Here is a 23,327-nt window from a genome sequence, read left to right as displayed (position 1 = left end):
GATCCAAGTCCTCTTATGCTGCTCCCATCGTGTGTGTACGGAAGAAAGACGGTTCACTCCGTCTTTGCATAGACTACCGTCTATTGAACCAGAAAACGGTTCCGGACCGACACCCACTACCTCGGATACGCGACCTGCTTGACACCTTGACACTCCTGGTTCAGCATCCTTGATCAAGGCAAGGCTTACCACCAGGGGTTTGTGGATGAAGGCTCCCGCCATCTCACCGCCTTCACCACACCCTGGGGCCTATACGAATGGGTGAGAATCCCGTTTGGGCTCACTAATGCACCCGCCGCCTTCCAGAGAAGTATGGAAGAGATCTTAGGTTCGCTGAGGGATGACTGTTGCGTACCATACCTTGACGACATCCTCTGTTACTCACAGTCTTTTGAAGCCCATGTCGAGGTGGTCCGCAAAGTGCTTCAGGTCCTACAGGTCCACGGTGTGAAGCTGCGGCCTGAGAAGTGTGAGCTTTTTAAAGCAGAAGTTCGTTACGTGGGGCGCTTAGTTAGCGCTGAGGGCGTCAGGATTGACCCAAAGGATCTGGAGGCTGTCTTGGCCCTGAAGACCAAGTCACCACAGACAGTAGGTGATCTGAGGCGGGTCCTGGGCTTCCTTAGCTACTATCGCTCTTTCATACAGAACTTTTCGAAGATAGCTCAGCCACTGTACGAGCTACTCCAGAGCAAGTCTTCAGAACGGCCCACTCGTAGCCATCAGAGTAAAACCAAAGGGCCCCAAATGCCATCAAGGGCGCCCATAGACTGGACTCCTGAGCATCAGAGGGTACTGGAACAACTGGTCGACATGCTAGTCCATCTTCCAGTGCTAGCATATCCAGACTTTGACCAACCCTTTGTTTTGCACACTGATGCATCCGAGCAGGGACTGGGCGCTGTACTCTACCAACAGTAGGGCGGGAAGTTGCGCGCCATTGGCTATGGGTCACGAACCCTGTCGCCTGCTGAACGGAACTACCACCTGCACAGTCATGTCGGTACTGAGAGGATCCTTCATCTCGCACGAGAGAGGTTCTATTGGCCTCACATGAAGAGGTGCATAGAGGACTACGTCACTAAGAAATGCTGTTGCATTAAACAAAAGAAACCCACAGTTCATGTGCGTGCACCCATGGGCAACCTGAAGTCCAACTCACCACTTGAACTTGTCTGTATAGACTACCAACATCTTGAGAAAAGCAAAGGCGGGTATGAATACATTTTGGTGGTGGTCGACCACTTTACACGGTTCGCTCAGGCCTACCCGACCAAGAACAAATCCGGGCGGACTGCAGCCGAGCGGATCTACAATGATTTTATACCTCGCTTCGGGTTCCCCAACAAACTCCATCACGATCAGGGGCGAGAGTTCGAAAATGAGCTCTTCCGAACTCTTGGGCAGCTCTCAGGGGTTGGTCATTCTCGGACATCCCCATACCACCCCCAGGGTAATCCTGCAGAACGATTCAACCGCACCTTGCTGCAGATGTTGCGTACCCTGACAGACAAAGAAAAGGAAACATGGAAAGATCATCTCCCACAGGTTGTACACGCATATAACTGTACTCGTCATGAGTCCACTGGTTATTCCCCACATTTCTTGCTTTTTGGCTGTCACCCCCACCTTCCGGTCGATCTGCTGTTCGGCCTGGTTGAGGAAACTGAACCAGTGTCGCACGGGGGGTATGCTGAAAAGTGGCGTAAGAGAATGACAGAGGCCTATCAGGTTGCCACCAAAAATAGCCTTTCGGCTAGTGCTAAGGGGAAGTCGTACTATGATCAGAAGGTGAGGGGAGTGGTACTGAAACCAGGGGACAGAGTGTTGGTGAGGAACTTAGGCGAGCGGGGTGGACCTGGCAAATTACGCTCCTACTGGGAGAACAGGATATATGTGGTCAAGGAACAGGCTTCGGATAACCCAGTGTATGTCGTCCATCCAGAGGGTAATGACCAGGGAAGGACTCGGACCCTGCACCGGAACTTGCTCCTCTTGGTCAATGATTTGCCAGTAGAGTTCTCACCACAACCAACTAAACTAACCTTAAGATCGACTCACAAACAGACCAATGCTCGAGTGAGGGGTAAAGACAGGGAAGGACGGATAGAAAATGCTGAGACCTCTGATTCAGATGATGACCCGGGTAGTGGCTACTGGCTGAGGGTACCACCAATCCAGGCGGAGTTCAGAACAACCGTCCCTTCCGAGAAACAGGCTGTCAGCCAGGACAGATTGGAACCGGGGAGGCAGACGCAGGCTCAGTTTGAAGGAGGATCTGTTCTGAGCCCGAGGGATCTGGAAGAGCCAGGACGAAGGACACCTGTGATAGATGCCGAGGACATTGTTGAGAATCTGTCAGAGGTGGCTGGAGCCCACGAAGGAGGTCCATTAGGAAGAGGGGGTCCCATGGCACCTGAGAATGGAGATGAAGTTGAGACTCACCAGTGTGACCGCGAGGGGAGTAACAGTTCGGCAGCCCTTAGCTTGCCTCAGTCAGAAGTGGAACCTGAGTTACCTCGACATGAGTGCTGTGATGAGCAGGTAGGAGACTCTCAGTCTAGCTCACCTGAGGCGATCCACCCGACAGAGGCGTCCAGGCCAAATGCTCACCTATTCATCTCTAGGTCATCCAACATACCAGTCACGGCCCACTGTAAACATGGTAGATACTTACCTCGTGCCTTCGGCCACCCTGTGGCCCCCACAACCAAGCCTATCTTCATTCCAAGGCCCACCGGTCGTCCAGGTCCCATATATCTCTCTTCTCTACCCCATATGTAGTTATTAGGAAGAAGCCCTAAACTATGGTGGTTACTTAATCCTAGAGAACCAAACATTCCTAAGTGCTTGAAGTTTTAATTTAAGGGTTTGATTATTCACTGTCCGAGATTTGACGAGAATACAGAGATTGGGAGTGTAAATTTGTTTCAAGTGTCAGGAGCCACTTTTGTTGTAGGGGAGTGTGTGGCACCCCTGTGAGGGAATGACCACATTAATATTATTTTGTGTAAAACACTCTAAAACACTCATGTAACGGGACATTTTTCATTGCTATATGTATTTATTTTCAGTTTCTTTAAGAGGATAGAAAATCCATGTAACAGGGATTCATTTTATGTTAGAAAGCAGTGAGGGCGGAACTTTGGTGCTTGCTCCGGGGTTCCGGGGTGCAGTAAGTGGAGCCCACCTTCCGCTGCTTCCTCAGACACGTTCTGGAGGAAAGCAGAGACGCATCGTGTCTTCCTTACTCCGCTCTTCACCTGCTTTTACAGGTAACATATTTGTCATCGTGGTCTTCATCCTTGGGACCCGTAACACATGATCCTAACAGCAAACCTGTGTCACTCAGCAGCAGAGAGTTAAATGGATATGCTTAGCTATGGTTTCTATTTTGTAGAACACATTTTTTTTCTCTTTCCAAATATTCTGTGCTCTTGATGGTCCTCAGCACTTTATATCATCTCCTCCAGACTGCTGCCTTACCTCCTCTCTCTTCGTGGCATTGTGCCTTATCCCTCCTAATGGATATCGACCATAGAAAGGCAGAGAGAAGCTGTTCACATATGGACACAGTGGGTTGTTCCTTTTTTTTTCTTCAGCTCAAAGCTAAACTAGTGCAGCATTGATGCATTCTAATGGATGTTAATTTCACAATAACATATGGTAACATCAGACTTGGATTTTTAGCCATGATCTTATAAAAGATTTTCCATCACTCCATCCATTAACTTTTGATTATCCTTATCAGGGTTGCGGGGTGGCTGGAGGCTATCCCAGCTACCACAGAGCGAGAGGTGCGGTCTACTCTGGGTTAAAATAAAGTTTCTTTTAACAAGCAAAACAGGAAAAAAACAAAACTATTGCAATGGGTATAATTTTAGGCATACACTCACCGACTACTTCATTAGTTGCATCTTGCTAATACTGGGTTGTAATTATAAAATTACAAAGTAACTGTTTTTTCTAAAGAAACAAGGAAATATTTTGGTATGATGTTTATACCTCAATGTAGATTATTACTATGCTCCTCATATGTTAAATATATATATAACTAATAGATAGTTAAATAGATAGTTGAAGCAAAATATTTTCCATAACCACGCATCTTATCTTGCTTTAGGACCTAACATAGAACCAAGTCCGCCAGAGCTTATTGTCATATTTTTACATGCTGCAGTGCCTTTTGTGGGAGTATTTCAAGTTGCTATTCATCAATACAACCATTATAGCCTAAATTTTAACAATATGTATGCATTAAGTCCACAGTAACTACATAAATTGCAAAAAAGTGCAATAAACTGCAAAAAAATTGAAAATCGTTTTGTTTTTGTTTTTTTAACAAATATTTCTAGTTAGAGTAATTTAAGAGGCTTAACCCTCAAAACTGTAAATACAAAAAAAGTTGTGCAAAATAGTTTCCAACCACAGGAAATATATTTTGAGCGTCTTCTTATTTTAATTTTTGACCGTTTAGCTATGTTTTACGGCTAACCGTGACCTAGGACAAGCTGATGGCATAAGATGTAAGTACAACTCCTCTGGTTTCATATGGAAAAAAAAATTTTGCGCTAGCTTATGTGGCTGCAGTTCTGCCCGCTCTGACCGGTCTTAAAAAACAACAACATTACAAGGACATTTCTGAAAACCCCATTTCCATCTCACAAGTGTTGCAATTTCACAAATGAAGAGGAACTTTCTTTCTCCTGTCAGCACGAATGGATTCAATTCTGTCAAAGGTTCTTTCAAGACTTATTTCCCCTGAGACAGAATTATAACTGTTGATCAAGACTAAAAAGGCTAAATTGGATTTTAGATAATTTTGTAGAGCGGTAAAAACATTGTTGATTTACTTCTTCAACCACAGAAGACAGAGTGAAATATTTTACCATTCAATTTGTGGCTCACATAATAAATAAATAGTCCAAAATACGCATGTCAGATATTATTAAAGCCACCTGTCACTCACAACATTGCATCTAACATCTGGCAGATTTTCCAGACCTGTTGCCACGACAACTCCTTATATGTAAAAACCCCATAGAACTGAAAATAAGTAGGGCTTACCCAGGCTTTCAGAGAGACAGAGTTAGGCAATAATTTTGGTTTTTACACAGCAAGAGCGAATGTGAGAGATTCTAAGAGCACTTTAAAAAGAACAACTTAGAAACAAATTTAACTGGAACCCCTGGAAGTGATTCGTAGTAGGTAACTATGCGTTTTCCTTGAATGCCGATGAAGCAGTAGAGGGAAAGAAATCTCCCTCACTGAATTCCAAAGAAACATCCTGTATCAAAGGTATCAAAGAAACCCTTTATCAATAAAACTCAGAATATGAACCACCAACAGCAATGCATCCCTATATAAACCCAAGGCTTTAAACAATCAAAAAAATGATGGTGTGGTTTATACACCAACTTTTTTTCATCCTGCTGATATTTTTTTTCAACATGGCATTAAATGCATAGGCAGCACTTTACAATATGGTATACAAAATTGCAAGTATTTATCAAGGAGCAATTTTTTAAGAAATGAGAAGATCTGCTCCTTGAATGATGCAAATCAGATGTTTAATGTAAGCAAACTGTCAGTTTATATGTATCTAATTCAAAGTGGTGAATGTCTTCATTTGCTTATTTGAATCAGCGGGGATTATTTATTAAGGTCAAGGTTTTATTGTTCCCAAGTCTGTCTTAATTTTTGTCTTTTATGCCAAAGAACCAAAAGAATTAAGAGGGTGAGAGACAGAGAGGGTTAGAGAGAAAGAGAAAGAAAGTTGTTCCAAAGAGAATCCATCTAGGTTTTAAACTAAGCACTTGTAGCCAAACCACATGCAAATCTGAGTGCTGCTGACCTCAACTGAGGATACTGTCAGGTGGTGGAATGAATACTTCAAAGGCCTCCTGAACCTCACTAACATGCACTTAGTACAGGAAGTAATGCCTGGCCAATCACTGTGCCTGAGGTGTTTAAAAGAAAAACTCCCCTGTGGCCAAGCCCCTGGATGAGATTTTCCCTGACTTCCTTAACCCTTTAAAGCCTGTACCATGAAATAATTATCAGAAAGCTCAAATGTTTTGAAAATGGGGTGTTTAGTGAACCTCCCAATGAAATAAAAAATAGTAAAACAAATTAAAGATAGCATTGCATGTATGAGTTTTAAATTGTATCAATTTTGCTACATCAGACTTTTTTTGTTTGCATTTTATTCCTTAAAAATGTATTTTGCAATTTATTTTGGTTTTTCAGATTCACACTGGTGATGTTAATGTGTCAAAAAGACACGTATCTGGGAAGGTCTACATCTATGTGAGGTCGCTTCTGGTGTCTGTGGTCGCTGTTCCGCAAGTCATGTGGTTAGGTCATCTGTCTGAATTTAAGCTGATGATGGTCTTTAGTATCACTTGTCTAATTCTAATTATATACTATGTTTAGGGGCTGTAAAGCAGCCATAACAGTATTAAAGTCCATCTACCATCTGCTCATATTGTAGAATGCAATTGGATAAATGCACAAAGAGCACTAAACCTCAGAGTTGCAGCAACAACATAGGTCACATAGCCTGTCACAGTAAAAATCAATTCTGGGAGTTTTTTTGAGGTGAGTAATTTTAGTCTTCCAAGATCTCAGAAGACTAGAATTCGACCAAATCCCACTTAAAAGCCCTGCTGTCATAAGAATGAACATAATCATGATTTACTCATTTAATTTTGAGGTCTCATAAGAGTCAAACATGGCGTTACTTTTGTGTGATTAATATGTTTAACCACAAAATCAACTCCATCCATCCATCTTTGAAAGAATCTTTGATTCTTCTACAATTTCTATTGACATGACAGTTTGTTCTAAATAAACCATCAGAGCATGTATCTTCTTGATTCAGTCATTTCTTAACGTAATGTTCCTCCCTTTTCCACATTAACACGTTAACTATATTTGACACTCAGATCAAATCAGAGTCACATCTGACATAGTGCTGACATTGCCGTCCTCCTCAAACAAAGCCACAAAACATTTAATACTAACTCATTCATAAATTTATAATGTAAATGCTGACAAAGAAAGCATACAGCAAACTCATCAGGACAGCAATAAAGCAAACTAAATGACAACCGTTGTAACTTGTTCAACAGACATTTGTGACATTTGGCCCTTATTCCCCCGTATTCACCGTACCCAACAATGGCTCTGTTCCACCACAGATGTCTTTATCATTTCGCCTGATTAGACTTTTACGACTGGATGACACTATCATTATCATCTGCCCTCATCCTCATTGCATTTGCTGATGTCTCTTGATTAACTTACACAAAGCTGCAGATACACACAGAACCATGCATAGAAACCCATACACACACTTACAAACTCATAAAGGCAGATAGATAAATGCATTTTACTATTATGACACCATAGAAACATCAGACAGAAAATTTAAAGACACAAGGCAAATAATGAATTGACAGTGCAGACAGACAAACCTGTAAACGAGTGTGTCGTCCCCAGAGCTGTTGTACTGGACTTGGAACATCCTGACTCCAGATGTAGGGGTTTGACTGCTCCATCTAATGAGGGCAGAGTTTCCTGTCAGCTCCACCAATGAAACCCTCCTGTCTGCTCCTCTTGTCTCATTGTTGGGAAGTGCAACCTTGGAGGAGGTCAGGATGTCAGAAGGGGCTGGTTCAGAAGAAGGATCTCGACTGCGGCTTGTGCTGTTTGCCAGATGGGGCATTGCTGTGACGACTAGCTCCACCCTTCCCGTGGATTCACCTGCCGTGTTTGACGCAATGCAGGTGAAGTTTCCTGAATCCTTTAGGGATGTTACATTGATCTCTAGGCTTCCATTAGGGAAGACTAATGTTCTGAAAAAAAAGTGAAATGGAAAATGAAATATCATTAAGATAGCAATCAATTGATCGATACATGAAGTCAAATGTGAATGTTACGAAAAGTAAGCTGTCTGCTGGATTCTTATTAGATAAACTGGATATTATTATAAGGAGTATCTGATACTGACAATATCATACCACCAATATCTACGGTACGTTGACAATATTTAGAATGACTGTTATGCTAATGTTTCTAACTGTGTGCTTTGGCATAACCAAAGGTGGCACTTGACAAGAAAAATGCTACTTATGTATTTTCCTTTGTAATTTGAGTAATACAAATTACAACTGCTGAATCAAAAAAGACTTTTGAAAGAAAAGAGTTACAACACTCAAAACACTGTCAGTGATTTTATAATACATGTTTTTAATGCAAAACCATAACTAGGCACTCATACCTGTGCCAAGTGGGTTACCCAGTGAAAATTTTAGCAATACATTATAGGTGAGGAGATTATGGCCTTAACAAATATTGTCCTGAACCATTTGAGATTGGCCCGCACATGTCAAGTGCCTACACCCCCCTACAATATCTGACTTTCTGACATAGCACAAAACTGGAAGAGCAGAATATTGTAAAAACTCTGTTGCATATGCCTGTGTGTTTGCCAGATGTATAGTGGCAAACTCAGTGGGCAAGTCATATTCCATAGATTAATACCACAACTTTAATTTTTCAATGAATTTACAATGTACAGGGAAGAAATGTAGTATACTGGATTAAACTAGACCATATGTTGTTGTTATTACCTGGATCCATTGGATATGAGTCGCCCTTCAGGGCTGATCCAGTGGACTTCAGGCTCAGGGTCACCATTTGCTTTGCACTTCAGACTGGCAGGCTGACCTTCCATAGCCACAGTATGAGGTGACTTTCGTGTTAGAACTGGTGGGTCACAAATAAACTCCTACCATGAAAAAAAGATAAGGTCACACTTCCAATGTCAAAGTGATATATTATTATTATTTTTGTTATAGAACAAAAAAGCCTAGTGTCAAACTTTGCCATTTTTTTCAATTACTGCATAAAATTATTAAAAAATTGCAAAAAGTATCACCTCTTCCGGTATAGTCCAGAAATACTTGGCACTAAGGTCTGGGGGAGAGGCGCACGTTTCCAGATCATCTTCTCTGGTTAGTCTCCTCAACCACAGAAGTTCACAGTTACAGTGAAGAGGGTTACCTCCAAAACTCAACACAAGAGAGGAGAGGGGGGAGCCTTTGGACTTGGCATAAACTGGGATTCTAAGGAACAATGGGTCTGGGGGAATTTTCTTTAGCTTGTTCGACGTCATGTCTAACCTGTTAAAGGACGGCATACAGAAAGAAGGGGAGGGACGGACAAGAGAAGAAGGGAGTTATTTATAAAACCAATAGGGAGAGGCAACAATATACCAATTCAATGCTGCATTTGTACATCACAAAAAACACACCATTTGCCCTTTTCTATGTCCTTACCTTGCCAGTTTGTGCAGGTTGGTGAATACTCCCTGGGGAACATTTTCTATGAGGTTATGATCCATATTTAGGGTGTTGACATTGGTTAGGCGTCCAATTGTGTCCCAGGGCACCTGGGCAAGGTTATTGTAACTAAGGTCCAGGTCTTCCAGTGTGGACAGAAAGTCATCAAAGGCATGGGGAGATATAGAGTGAAGCTGGTTATTGGCCAGGATCAGATGCCGAAGGTTGGTCAGACCTTTAAAATGGTCATCCTGGTTGTCAAAAAAGAAAAACAAAAGGCAGTGAGTGGGTGTAAGTAAGAAATGATAACGACATGTGAGTGGATTATAATAAACCAGGGATCTCTCTTTTTAATTCAATGTCATCCATCCAGCCACCCATGTTACCTTTATCACAGTTAATCTATTAGAGTCTAGGTGGAGCGCTCTCAGGCGTCGCAGGTCACTAAAAGCAGAAGGAAGAATCTGGCTGATGGTGTTTCTGGACAGGGTTAGATGCAACAAGCTGGTCATGTTGGCAAAGTCCTTTCTTCTGACAGCTGGAAACAAGCGTAATAAACACATAAAAAGACCTCATCAACAAAGTAAATTAAGAATCATTATATACTGTACACAGAGAAGTCATCAGCTGGCTCATGAACTGTAAATATGTTGAGTGGGGGGCTGAAAAGTGGAATCCCCATGACATTGGGCAATAGAGTTCCTACACGGTAAGGAGGACATTCCCCACATAGCAAAATTGGTATGTCCCCAATCTGGCCCACACAATGTGCTTACACATGGCCCACATACCACAAGGAATGATGGCCTTTTGGTGGCCCAGATCAGGTTTGCCAGAGGTGGCCCACACATGGGCCAGCACAAGACCAGCTGCAGACACACTGGTGGTCCTGTGCTGGCCCATGTGTGGATTACCTCTGGCAAACCTGATCTGGGCCACCAAAGGTCCGCCATGTTTAAGTTGTGTGCAGCCACGGGCCAGTTGCAGACACACTGCTGGCCCAGATATCAGCCTAATGTGTACCTTTATCAAGCCATGTAATAACAACATGTGCCGAAACATAATAGTGCAAAAGTAACATGACAAAACTCTGTTCGCAGTGAATGGACTGATTCTTATATAGCGCTTTTCTACTCTATTGGATTACGCAAAATACTCTATACAACATGCCACATTCACCCAATCACACACTTTCCCTAGACTGAGTGCTTCCTAATTACATTCATAAAGTAAATTGTCACTAGGTTTTGGATAAAATGTACACAATCCTGTCAAATCTGCATTTGAAATGTTGGCAACAATAGCAGTATAGTATTGCAACATGGCATTTGGGTCTTCTAACTAAAATAGGAAAATAGGAACATAAATAGTGCCATCATTGCCAGACATGGCCCACATCTGGTTGATATACACCTCGCCATGACACCGGTCAGTCAGAAGTGCCAGCTTTATGCCAGATTCAGGGAAGACCTGTTTTCTATGGGCTTGGGGCACATAACCCAAACCACAATCGAGCCAGATATGGCATGCCATCACATAGACAGTGCCATCTATGCCAGGCCTGGTGCACATCTGGTTGACATACACCTTGCCACGACACCAGTCAGTCAGAAGTGCCTGCTTGATGCCAGATCCAGGCCAGACCTGTTTTCTATGAGCCTGGGCCACATAACCCAAACCACAATTGGGCTAGATGTGGCATGCCATCACATAGACAGTACCATCTATGCCAGGCCTGGCCCATATCTGGATGACATAAGTCTTGCCAGAAGTCAACCAGTAGTGCCAGCTTGATACCAGATCCAGGCCAGACCTGCTTGCTATGTGGGTCTGGGCAAGTCAGGTCCCTCCAGACATCAGCCAACTTTTCAGAAAATATGACTCCTCAGCCATAAAAACTATTGATTCAATTCATTTTTCTGTTCAACCAGTTGTTGGTCCATTCATGCTATTAAACTGTTCATAAAAATAAACTCCATATGTGAATGTTAATGACATTAACAACAAACCTAACAGAAGCTAGGAAGGGGAAAAGAAGAAAGGTGATCGGAGAATGCAGGAGAATATACAGCTCGATAAAAGTCACAATTAATACAAGAAAAAAGTCAAATTGAAAGCAAATATATGGTGAGCAAATTCACAGAAAGATAAATAGACAAACTGACAAAATATAGAAAAAACAAAAGGCTAAATAAAACAGTTTAGGATAATAAGTAAAACCAACACATAAGAGGAAGACTGAATGTGGTTCTCTCAAACAGGGTAATGCAAAACTTAAATTAATTAAAATTTAAATGATCATTCAGGGTACTGTTAGATCTTTTTTTATAGCTTGTGTGCCTTTTGTTTTGGAGAACCTAGGAATAGAGCACTAACGGGAATCCAGATTAAAATAACAAGATAAAGCAGCACTTCAGTTCTTATAAAATAAGTATGTTTCAAAGTCACTCTTTGATATAAGCAGATGAATCATGAATGAGCTTAACTATGCTGAACCATAAATAACAAAAAAAGTATTAAAGTTAAAAAGAAATACTCAGGCTCATGAGAAAAAAATTAGTCATTGTCAGGCAGAGACAACAGAAAAGCTTCGTGACTGAAGCCAACATTTGTACTCACTGTTAACAAACTCTTCAGTTACAACCAAGTGTTCTGAAATAAGATAAATATGCTGCCAATTATCAGCCAGCCTTTTAGTTCATTTTCATGTATACAGCCAAACCAAGCAAACTCGCTGCAAAAGGCTGGAATACTAGTCAAATTTCAGAGGCATATTAAAATAATGAAATGCAGGACAGACTGGAACGCAGTTACCTGTAATAAAGTTCTCCTGAAGCCGTAGCTCCACGGTGCGTCGATCAATGGCAGCAGGAACAAACAGCAAGCCCGTCTTGGAGCAGAGGATAGCGAGAGATGGGGAAAGGCTCTGGCACATGCAGCGTTTCGGACACGGCTGTCCCCTGCATGCTGCTGCCAGCAACAGCAAAGAGAACCACAGCCGTTCCATTATCCTCCACTGGCAACAGGGTAACTGGAAGACAGAAAGGAAAGAGCAATAATTTAAAGTAGATATGATGAAGAAGCAGATATACATAAAAAGGATAATGTCAGAAAGTGGCAAACTGAGGTGAATCAAAGGTGAAGTCTGTCTTTGTTAGCTTGAAAAATCAGCCAGCCAACTGCAGGACTTTAAAAATCTAAACACTATGATTTGATTCACAGTTGGCAGTAGTCACCTTGTTGCATTTCAATACAAGTACATGCAATCGTAGTCATAGTTTACCAGACTGTGTGGCAGCCAACAGCTCGTAGGTAAGGCAATCTCCAAGCAAAATTATATTGTCCAAAAAGGTTCTCTTCTTTACAGTTTGGGTTATATGAAAAAACAAATGTGGTTCTCAAAGTGTCAGCAAAGTCATCAAGGATGCACTTCTACATGTCACAGTTTACCAAAAAAAAGAGTTCCACTCTCACACTCTCACACCAAAAATAACTCGTGATTTTATATCTGTGTTTCAGTAGGCAGCGCTATGTTAGTCGTACCAGTTTGACTAACAGGTATATCTGTGCCATGGAAATTCTGTTCAGCAGGGGGTCTTGTCTGCTACTTCTCTAACCGGCTTCTACCTTGAAGCCTCAAAAACTCTAAAAAGAACATTATTAACAAGGCGTGACAGTCTACTATAGCATCTGAATATTTTAAATATCCAGTGTTTCCATTTATGTTAGAGTCCAAAGAGTGAATCTTATGCATTAAAAATAGAAAGCATAATACGATCATATCCTTTTTTAATGTACACAGAACAAAAATAGTAACTTGCTTACTCATAGATATCTACTTTTCTGCCACCCTTTTTTATTTGACTCTTTCTGTGGCATGCAATGTATTTCCTTCCATTAACTGATAATTAGTGCATGCCCATGTCCTGCTCTACTACTTAAATGCCATTTTAGACCATTGTTAGGTGGTTGCCAGGTAATATGATGGTGTCATTAAAATAAAAATGATATGATGCTTTTATCAGGCTGCATAATTCAATTCAATTTTATATATATAGCGCCAAATCACAACAAAAGTCGCCTCAAGGCACTTCATAGATACAGAGAAAAACCCAACAATCATATGACCCCCTATGAGCAAGCACTTTGGCGACAGTGGGAAGGAAAAACTCCCTTTTAACATTCAGGGTAATGAGATTGTAATATGTAATATAGATTAGAGATGGCACGATACCACTTTTTTATGTCCGATACCGATACCGATATCATAAATTTGGATATCTGCCGATACCGATATGAATCCGATATAATAATAATAATAATAATAAATTTTATTTATGAGCGCCTTTCAAGTCACCCAAGGACACTTTACAATAGGATAAAACACTTAGTAAAACAATGGCAGAATAAGAACAATAAAATAAAGCACAAGATAAAATGAACAAACAGTGGATTCACAGTGAATATGCAGATTTGAACAGATGAGTTTTGAGTTGGGATTTAAACTGGGGGAGAGAACCAATATTTCTTATTTCAGGGGGCAGAGAATTCCACAACCTGGGAGCAGAGCAGCTGAAAGCTCTGCTTCCCATGGTGGTGAGGCGGAAGGAAGGTACAGTAAGCTGGACAGAAGAAGAAGAACGAAGTGAACGGGCAGAACAAGTGGTGGTTAACAGGTCAGAAAGGTAAGAAGGAGCGAGGTTATGAAGGGCCTTGAAGGTGAGCAGAAGAAGTATAGTGTTTTTTAATCAACAAAACTGTTTTTTAAATATCTTGCTGCATTTTGTATAAGTTCATACTCAAGTTTAAAACAACAACTACACTAAAGCTATTCTGTTATACCTGTATGCAAAAAAAAAATATTTCATAGTTCAGCAATACTGATCAATCTAATAAACTTAAACCTACACCATCCTCCCTATTCTGGTATTTTAAAGAGTACTTAGCATAAATATTAAGCAACCTAACTAATAGGGTTCCAACTCCCAGCAACAACAAAAATAAATAAATAAAAAATAGGGAACCACCCCTCACGCTCCACCTCATGATGCTTAATCGACGTAATCAACCTTAATTTGATGCAGTGTGAAAAAAAATGCACAGAAATCAATTATTTTTCAAGAAATATTAAATAGATTCAACATCTTTCTTCAACAAAATTGCAGACTGCACAGATGGTACCTTCCCAAAGGAAAAAGTACTATAGCTTACTAGGGTATATATATATTAGACTTAATAGTCACTATATACAGTAATTGACTTCTATTCATTTTACATCAAATTAAAACTTTGGGTGTCAGATAATTATTTATTAAAAGCTAGACATTTTAAATGAGAATAAGAAAGAAAAGTATGTCTTTGTGCCCCCTTTTCCCTGTTAATGCCCTATCGGCCCCCCTGGCTAAACTTTGCTAGATCCGCCCCTGCACAGTTACCAGCGTCAGCTACGTAGAAAAAGATCCTCGAGTAGAAAGTAATATTAAATACATTCTAACAACAGCTGATCAAGCTTAAACGTGCTGCTGTTGTTCAGCCGCTGGTTTCCTCTTTCTGGTGACACGGACTTGAGACAGAAAAGCCGATCAGCTGATCGTTAAGCAGTTTCATGATTGAAGTAGCAGCAAGAAGAGGCAGTCGCTCCATATATCGTTTGTTAAGCTTAACGCAGGAATGCTTTACAAACATTCAGAGATGGACTTACACACTTGCTTTACTTCTCTCGGGATAACTTTGTCGGAGATGAAATGCCGGGTTGCTAGCGAAGCTCCAAATGCTATCCAGACCACCGACAGGTCCCGCATGCCACAGCCGCTCTATCAGGTGATGCATACTGCTCCGACTTGCTAACGTTCTGAGGTGAGTTACGGCATGTTGCAAGTTTTGTGAGGTGCTTTTGTGATATTTAATGGATCGGATTACATTTTTTATTTTTCTCCGATATCCGATCCAGTAATTTAGGTCAGTATCGGACCGATACCGATACGTAATATCGGATCGGTCCATCTCTAATATAGATTAGAACATAATACATTTTTTATAAGGTATATAAATTTGATGTCATCCAATTAAATAACACAATGCTTTTATAAGGTGTTATAGGTCCACAAATGCTAAAGGTGAGTCATTTTAACCCACTGATAGGTGGTTGCTAGACAACAGGATGATGTTGTTATATCTGATATACATAAGAACATTCAGAGGCCTAAGATGTACCTGTTTGCTAAGTATGGTTTCTCAACTCATCATAGCAGCTGACAATGCGTTTGTTTATCACAGTAAGATTCTACTGTACCTCCCTCACATTTCCTTCATGCAACACATTATTCACATTTTTCTGTCATCGAGCCTTATATTTCATTTTCTCTTCACACTTAACTCGCTCCATTACTTCAACTACAAACCAAGATGAATGCATCACATGAAGCTCTTCAGTAATGTGCAAAATGTGATGTTACAAGTCTTACTCTGTCACTCTGCAGCCCACTATGCTCTAGCTGCTTGTCATTCAATATATTAATTCTATTCTGTTTAACAAAGGGGTAGAACCCAAGTCAAAACATAGCAATCATCATACTTCAAAAAAAAGTTTAGAAAAATTAAGAAAAAAGGAAAAAAAACAATTCTCTATCAGTTCATGTTTGAGAATATGAAACATAAGAACAGTGATTTAAATTGGCTGAAGCTACACAAAGTTTGCCTTTAACAATTGTAATGTGTTAATCTGAATCATGTATTCGTATTCTGACTATGAGTTACAGCAAAAGGAAATTTTCATTCTCTTGCTGGGACTTCAGTTTCCTTATACATATTGCCTTAATTTATCTCATGTGTACTCTGTGGCGGACAGAATCTAAACTCTGACATTGTTATTATTATTATTTTTATTTCAAGATGTTTGAAGTATTTAATTTTTAAACTGTATCAAATGTATCTTTTTTCCCTATCCAGATTGATTGTATGTCTCCTTCCTTCAAATGATATGATATCAGCTGAGTTTGGATGATACAGATCTTGATTAGAAGCCTAAAGTTTAAATGCAGTTTCTACAATTCCTGGGGCAAAAAATTGGGTTTCCCACATGGTTCTTTTAAACATGTCTCACTTCCTACCAAATTTTCATCACAGGTTTAACAGTTATAGTAATGTTGCTTACCTCTCACCACTGCCATTGCTTGAATGGACACCATGGTGACTTTTCCTTAAAAATCATGACAATAATGTATCTGTCTTTATCTACATACCACTTTCAACACTTAACAATTCTGAATGTGTCCATTCATAATAATGGGTAGCCACAAAAAAGCATTTGATCGCTCTAATACATCTCACTAGCTCTTTTTTTTATTGGCAATAAGATTAAAATAACCACGGATGGTACATTTTACATATTCGCTATACAAAAGAGACGTCCCTTGCTGAGCCTGTGTGCCTCGGGGTACTTTCTTGACAATTGAAAAGAGGCCTAAATTTTGAAAATGGTCCTCACAATAGGCTTTGTCTGAAGACTGATCAAGCTGTGAGAAACACTATTGTAAAAGTGACTGAATGAATCCCATATGTGAAAAGGGGCTCTTTCCATTTTATTGTAATGCCTCTTTAATGTGTTTATTTTCCATGAATCCTTCATGCCCTTAACCCACTCATCCAGATCCTATGTATTCATAACGTATCTTCAGTGTAATAACTGCTACACTTTGAACATTTAGATATACCTCACTTGGTTTTCTCACTCATCCAGACTATGGGGGTTTCAGGCGATTCAATTATGGATATATGTTTTTTGCTTTATGTGGAATTCAATGGGGATGCTGGTGATGAGTCACCCACCCTTACTTACAGCCATGCCTGTTTGTCTGTAAAGAACTAATAACACCACAGAAACAAATGCAAGCTGTGTGTATTTGCTGCCACTTAGATTGGGCCATTATAATTGCTGGCAATAATTTGAAATACAATAAAAATGCTCTGCTAATGGTTTGTTAAGATACTGGTCGGAACCAGCTGAAACAGTAAATGGAGAAATTTAGGGACAAACACAAAATTAACACAAAAAAATCTGCTTTTGCTAAGTAAAACAGATCAGAAGTGATTCTAGTTGATTTCCATTTTTATTTTCTTTGTTTTGTTGGTCTTATTTCAGAACACCTGGTCGGGAAATGCTCAAAAATCTGGTCTCCACCATAATACTTTGCAGTTTACAACCACTCACAGACCAGGCCTTTCTCATCAGTTTATTCAGTCTTTTGGTGTCTGATGCTGCTCCACCAGCAGACCGCAGCAAAGCACACTGCACTCGCCACAACTGACTGACAGACAATCTCCAATATTTTGCTGTGTAATTTGAAGGATCTCATCTTCCTCCAGAAAGAAAAATTCTGCTCGTAGAGCCTCTGTGCTGGTTTTCCAGTTTAGTCTGTTGTTGATAATAATGCAAGGCCACTTGTATTCCTCCAAGATGTCAACATCAACATTCTGTGTTCCAGAACAGACATACACAACTGAAATTTGGAGGCTCGGAAGCTGAATAGGAATGGGGACAGTCACTTGTGGAGTTCCTGTACTGCACACCACCAAATCAGACATGTCACTGCTAGAGATGGACTGATCCGATACTGACGTGAATTACTGGATCGGATATCGGATAAAAATAAAAAAATGTAATCCGATCCATTAAATATCAAAAAAGCACCTCACAAAACTTGCGACACGGCGTAACTTGGCTCATAACCGTAGCACGTTGGAGCAGTGAGCTCACGTGATAGAGCGGCTGTGTGTATTTATAGCCTCGCTACCAAACCAGCATTTCATCTCCGATGAATTTATCCCAGAGAGAAGTAAAACAGCTTAAGCTTAACAACCGATATATGGAGCGACTGCTTCTACTTGCTGCTACTTCAATCGTGAAACTGATCAATGATCAGCTGATCGGCTTTTCTGTCGCGAGTCCGTCTCTCTTGTTTGTTTATTGCTCACTTCGCACCAGAAAGAGGAAACCAGCGGCTGAATAGCAGCACGTTTAAGCTTGATAAGCTGTTGTTAGAATTTATTTAATATTACTTTCTACACCAGGATCTTTTTCTACGTAGCTGACGGCTGGTAACTGTGCAGGGGCGGATCTAGCAAAGTTTAGCCAAGGGGGCCGATAGGGCACGAACAGGGAAAAGGGGGCACAAAGACATACTTTTCTTTCTTATTCTCATTTAAAATGTCTAGCTTTTAATAAATAATTATCTGTATCTTACACCCAAAGTTTTAATCTGATGTAAATTGTATAGAAGTCCATTACTGTATATTGTAACTGTTAAGTCTAATATACCCTAGTAAGCTATAGTACTTTTTCCTTTGGGAAGGCAGCATCTGTGCTGTCTGCAATTCTGTTGAAGAAAGAAGTTGAATCTATTTAATTATTCTTGAAAAATAATTTATTTCTGTGCATTTTTTTCCCCACACTGCATCAATTTAAAGTTGATTACGTTGATTAAGCGTTATGAGGTGGAGGGTGGGGGGTGGTTCCCTATTTTTTTTTTTTTTGCTGGGAGTTTGCAACCCTATTAGTTAGGTTGCTTAATATTTCTGCTAAGTACTCTTTAAAATACCAGAATAGGGAGAATTGTGTAGGTTTAAGTTTATTAGATTGATCAGTATTGCTGAACTATGAAATATTTTGGGTGCAGTGTATTTTTTACACACAGGTATAACAGAATAGCTTTAGTGTTGCTGTTTATTTAAACTTGAGTATGAACTTATACAAAATGCAGCAATATATTAAAAAAACAGTTTTATTGATTAAAAAAACACTATATCATATTCATATCGGTATCGGCAGATATCCAAATTTATGATATCGGTATCAGACATAGAAAAGTGGTAGCGTGCCATCTCTAGTCACTGCCCAGTCTCACATACTGCAACCTATCTGTCAGACAGCGAGTAATTCATAAGAGGGAGATAATTTTACTGACTTTCTCTGTCTCTTCTCTCAATAACAGCAGCTTTCTTCTGGTTTGATTTCTCCAGCTGTTTCACAGTCAATTCAGATGTTTATCAGATATTGTTATGGGGCTGATCCACAGAGTTCGTTTGACAGGAAGAAGGAGATAAGCGCCAAATCAGTGAAGGTAGTGAAGGTGTGTAGACACCAGGGTGCATGATGAAGGAAGCCACAAATGGCTGTGAGCTGAACCTGTTGGAACTGTATTGTGTATAGTTCATTTGCTCGCTCCAGGCTACCCACTGGCTGCCTGCTACTTTAAAACCAATGATTTTCTTCATTACATTCAACACATCCTTCATGCTGTTTTGTAAGAATCACCTCCTTTTCTCAGTTTCACCCTTAGGTCATGCTCCTCTCTCTTTAGTTCATCCCTGTGCCCAGACCTGAAGGCTTTTAACTTTCAATTAAGCATTTCTTTCAGGTCAAAAGTGATCCATTGCTTATTGTTCACAAAGTAGTTGTGGCTGGTAAAATGGTGTATTCACAAAATTTGATATATTCCTTCATCCTCTGTCCTTCAGTCAAACTGTGAACGTCTTCTCGATGTGGTGCACTTTAGCCTGTGTCCACAAAGCAGTCCTGCAGTGTCCCCATAGCCCCATTTGCCAAAGTGTTTTACTGTTTAACAAGAAGAACACACTTTGGTGCTTTGGTCAGATCTGTCAGGGGATGGGAGTGAAGTGGCACTGGATGCTTTAGTAGCATTTGCCTACAGCAGCAATAACATTTAACAAGCAATAATATTTTGTGCCCTATGATCAACTGGCCATCTGTACAGGGTTTACCTTGCTTCTTCAATGACAACTGGAATGGATTTTAACACCCCTGTGTGACCTTGAATGGATGGATAATACAGACAAGAGCACTTTATTGACATAGGTGTTCATAATGTATGTGTTAATTATAGATAGTGTACATGCTATCAAGACCCATCAGTGTTACATGTGCCAGATATTCATAAATGCCTCTTTGGCTAACAAAAGGTCTAAAAAGTATCTAAAAAGCATAAATGTCATAGGGCCATAAAGTTAAATAAAAGTGCCACATAAATATCCTTAACTGATTTAAATCTTTTTCCTTAAACAACCTGTTATACTGGATGTCAAATCAACAAAATCTGGTAAATTTCTTCATATCACCAGAAATGTCAGCGCTTAAAAACAACACCTAATTGCACCCAGCATCATTCTGAGATAATTACACTACAGCTTTTTTTTTTACAAGCAATTGTAAAAACTACCAGAAAAACACTGTGAATTTGTATGTTTTTGCAAAGTAAGACACAAACACACTGAGTTTCTTTGTTTTGCTTGACAGTATGATCTCTCCTTAGCAATAGGGAATCAATCAGCTGCTCCCAGACAGGGTATTTTTCAGTGTGTTTAGGCCAGATATTGTAGCAGAAAAAAAACAGGGATTTCTACTCTGTGCAAAAAAAAAGCAAGACATTCAAACACACTAGCAGAATTGCTTTGGAGTGTTTAGACTTCACTTATACTGGAGAGATCTGAAGGAAGCGGTAATTAGCAATGCACACTGGGGAAAAAATCCCCAATTTCTGAGAAGAAAACCCCCTAAAAAACAAAAATCTTCACAGGTCATATTGACGCTCGCTGTGATGACAGCCCCTCGTGGTCCCTTGTGTCCTCCGATTAAGCCTGTGCTCTTCAGTCGGAAAGAACAAGACATGATCAAAGTACTCCAAACCCAGTGAACATAATGCATTTACAGCAAAATGGAAAACAAAAGAAAAACAATATTTACAGCATTCACATTGTAAATATCAAGGATGTGACATCACAAAGCAGAATTTACTAAAGGTCACACAAGCAGAAATGGATTAGTTGTGAGATTTGAGAACTAAGAGAGCAGTGTTATTACAGTCCCATCTGAAGCAATTTGCAACGCATATTACTACAGACACACATAATGGAAAAAGAAAGAGGGAGAGCAAAAATCAGCAGGCGAGAAACATCAGAAAGCACCACAGGTATAAATAAACATAACAGAAATGAAAATGAATAAAAAGCTAGTTGTCAGATAAAAAGAATGATACTGTGAATGAGCAGGGAATGAAGTGATGATGCAAAAATGCTCAAGATAAAGGTTTAGTTCTGTCTAATTTAGATTTTTAAATCTAAATATAAAATGAGTAACAGTAGGTGGACATTAGGTAAGGCTGCACTTTTTGCAGCGATCTTGTATAGAAAACTATTCGGCGTGTATATAAAACAGGTCCACGGCTCCGAACCATAGTAAAGGGACCTCTGGCTAATACGTCAGTTTCTGTGTCAGGGTCGTTGCCGAAAACTAGCTTTACTTTGTTGTCTGGGTCAACTTTGCTTGCGAGACACAGAGAGAGGCGTTGAAAGACTGCTCCAACGGAACTTATTGTTTCGGACGAAAACACAAACACAGTGTACAGTCAGGTCTTAATACCTTACTTACAACTGGGCTCCTCAGACACTCCACTCTTCTTGGTTGCAGTGGTTATTATTATATTTACATGCTTCCATCTCCTGTTTCTGCTCGGTGACAGCTCGTACATTTCCTTTTTCTCCCTCCCTTGTGCTCACAGACACAAAACTGGTATGGCAGTCCATTCTCGCTGCAGCACGGACTACACTGCCCATGAGGCTACATTCTTTAGGGCTATGCCTGTAACACTCTGACTATTGCCTTTATAATACATAATTTTTTGACTAATTTTTTAAAATATTTCTTCACGTCATTATGCGGCCTGCAAGTGAGGTGACATGGGCCACGAGATTGAGACACAGGCATTAGAGCCTCTCAACGCTTGTTTTGTTTGAGTTTCCACCGGAATTACCAAAAATAGAGAGGGGGACAGCCTAACATATGAAACAGGAAAAGACCGCCGTGTAATCCATTTATTTCAACAAAGTAACTGTATTCTAAATACCACCCATTTAAACGGTAACTGTAACGGAATACAGTTACTCATATTTTGTATTTTAAATACGTAACAGCAGTACATGTATTCCGTTACTCCCAAACACTGCTTAAAGCTAACGTTTTAAAAACATTTTATCACCATCTTCTGTCAGAACATGATGTCATGTGGTTGGTTGGTTGCGGCTGATAGACTTACGTTAGTTTATGTTAGCTAGCTAGTGACAGAATCAATAACTCAGAGAGAAATAAGGGCACTAAACCTTAAAATCAGGTCAGATTTGGGCTGCCCCTGGTTGAGCTTTATGTTAAGAAACTGAGGATATACTAGGGCTGCTCGATTATGGCAAAAATGATAATCACGATTATTTTCACTGAAATTGAGATCTTGATTATTTGACGATATTTATTTAACAATGACTTTAAAAAATAATATAAAATAGTGTGCAACACCACTGAAGTTTTTTTTACCTCTCTTTTCAACCAACAGCAGTCACTCTCCTCTCCAAATAACTTCTGCTTAGCTTTCCGAGCTTCCCTCGGGTCCTCTTAATCAGTGGTCTCCAACCTTTTTTGCGCCACAGACTGGTTTATGCCCGACAATATTTTCAAGGACCGGCCTTTAAGGTGTCGCGGATAAATGAGGGAGGGGCTAATAATCGGCTCAATCAATTTTAATGATCGTTGAAAGCCCAGATCGTAATCTTGATTAAAATTCGATTAATTGAGCAGCCCTAGGATATACCGTCCACTTTCACTGTCTGTCTCGTTAGCAGTAATTGACTGTTGCTGTTTGGCTAGCTGCACTCGAAGAGCCTGTTTGAGCCAGGTGGTTCACTGGAGTGTACCAAGTAGTGCAATCAGCTGATGCTATCAGGACAGGTAATAAAATAATCTTTCTCTTCCCAAGAACATCGAGACAGTTTACAACATAACAGCCTACTATATGTACATGACATCACAAATATCACAAAGTTTCTTACAGGAGCAGTCGGGAATCTATGGAAGAGGATTAAGGCCACTGGGGGGCAAAAAGTAGGGATGTCTTTTTTTTTAAACTTATTTCTTAAATCCAG

At 40.2% G+C, this 23,327-nt stretch overlaps 1 protein-coding gene across 5 annotated transcripts in view; it reads right to left on the bottom strand.

The window, feature by feature from the left end:
- Positions 1-23,327, bottom strand: part of LOC113036260 (leucine-rich repeat and fibronectin type III domain-containing protein 1-like protein) — a 199,619-nt gene that overhangs the window by 76,647 nt on the left and 99,645 nt on the right. For all 5 annotated transcript variants that reach the window (XM_080288731.1, XM_026192475.2, XM_080288728.1 and 2 more), the window contains exons 3-8: positions 12,159-12,375; positions 9,731-9,882; positions 9,342-9,595; positions 8,942-9,185; positions 8,634-8,791; positions 7,476-7,856 (exon numbers count right to left, since the gene is read on the bottom strand). In XM_080288731.1, the coding sequence (XP_080144857.1) occupies positions 7,476-7,856; positions 8,634-8,791; positions 8,942-9,185; positions 9,342-9,595; positions 9,731-9,882; positions 12,159-12,351 (1,382 nt within the window). In that variant the 5' untranslated portion in view covers positions 12,352-12,375. The remainder of the gene's footprint in view (positions 1-7,475; positions 7,857-8,633; positions 8,792-8,941; positions 9,186-9,341; positions 9,596-9,730; positions 9,883-12,158; positions 12,376-23,327) is intronic.

Source organism: Astatotilapia calliptera, chromosome 14, assembly GCF_964374335.1.
Source record: "Astatotilapia calliptera chromosome 14, fAstCal68.1, whole genome shotgun sequence".
NCBI classification, from domain to species: Eukaryota; Metazoa; Chordata; class Actinopteri; order Cichliformes; family Cichlidae; genus Astatotilapia; species Astatotilapia calliptera.
The sequence above is the reverse complement of the archived record's forward strand: the minus strand, read 5'-3'. Positions and strand labels throughout refer to the sequence as shown.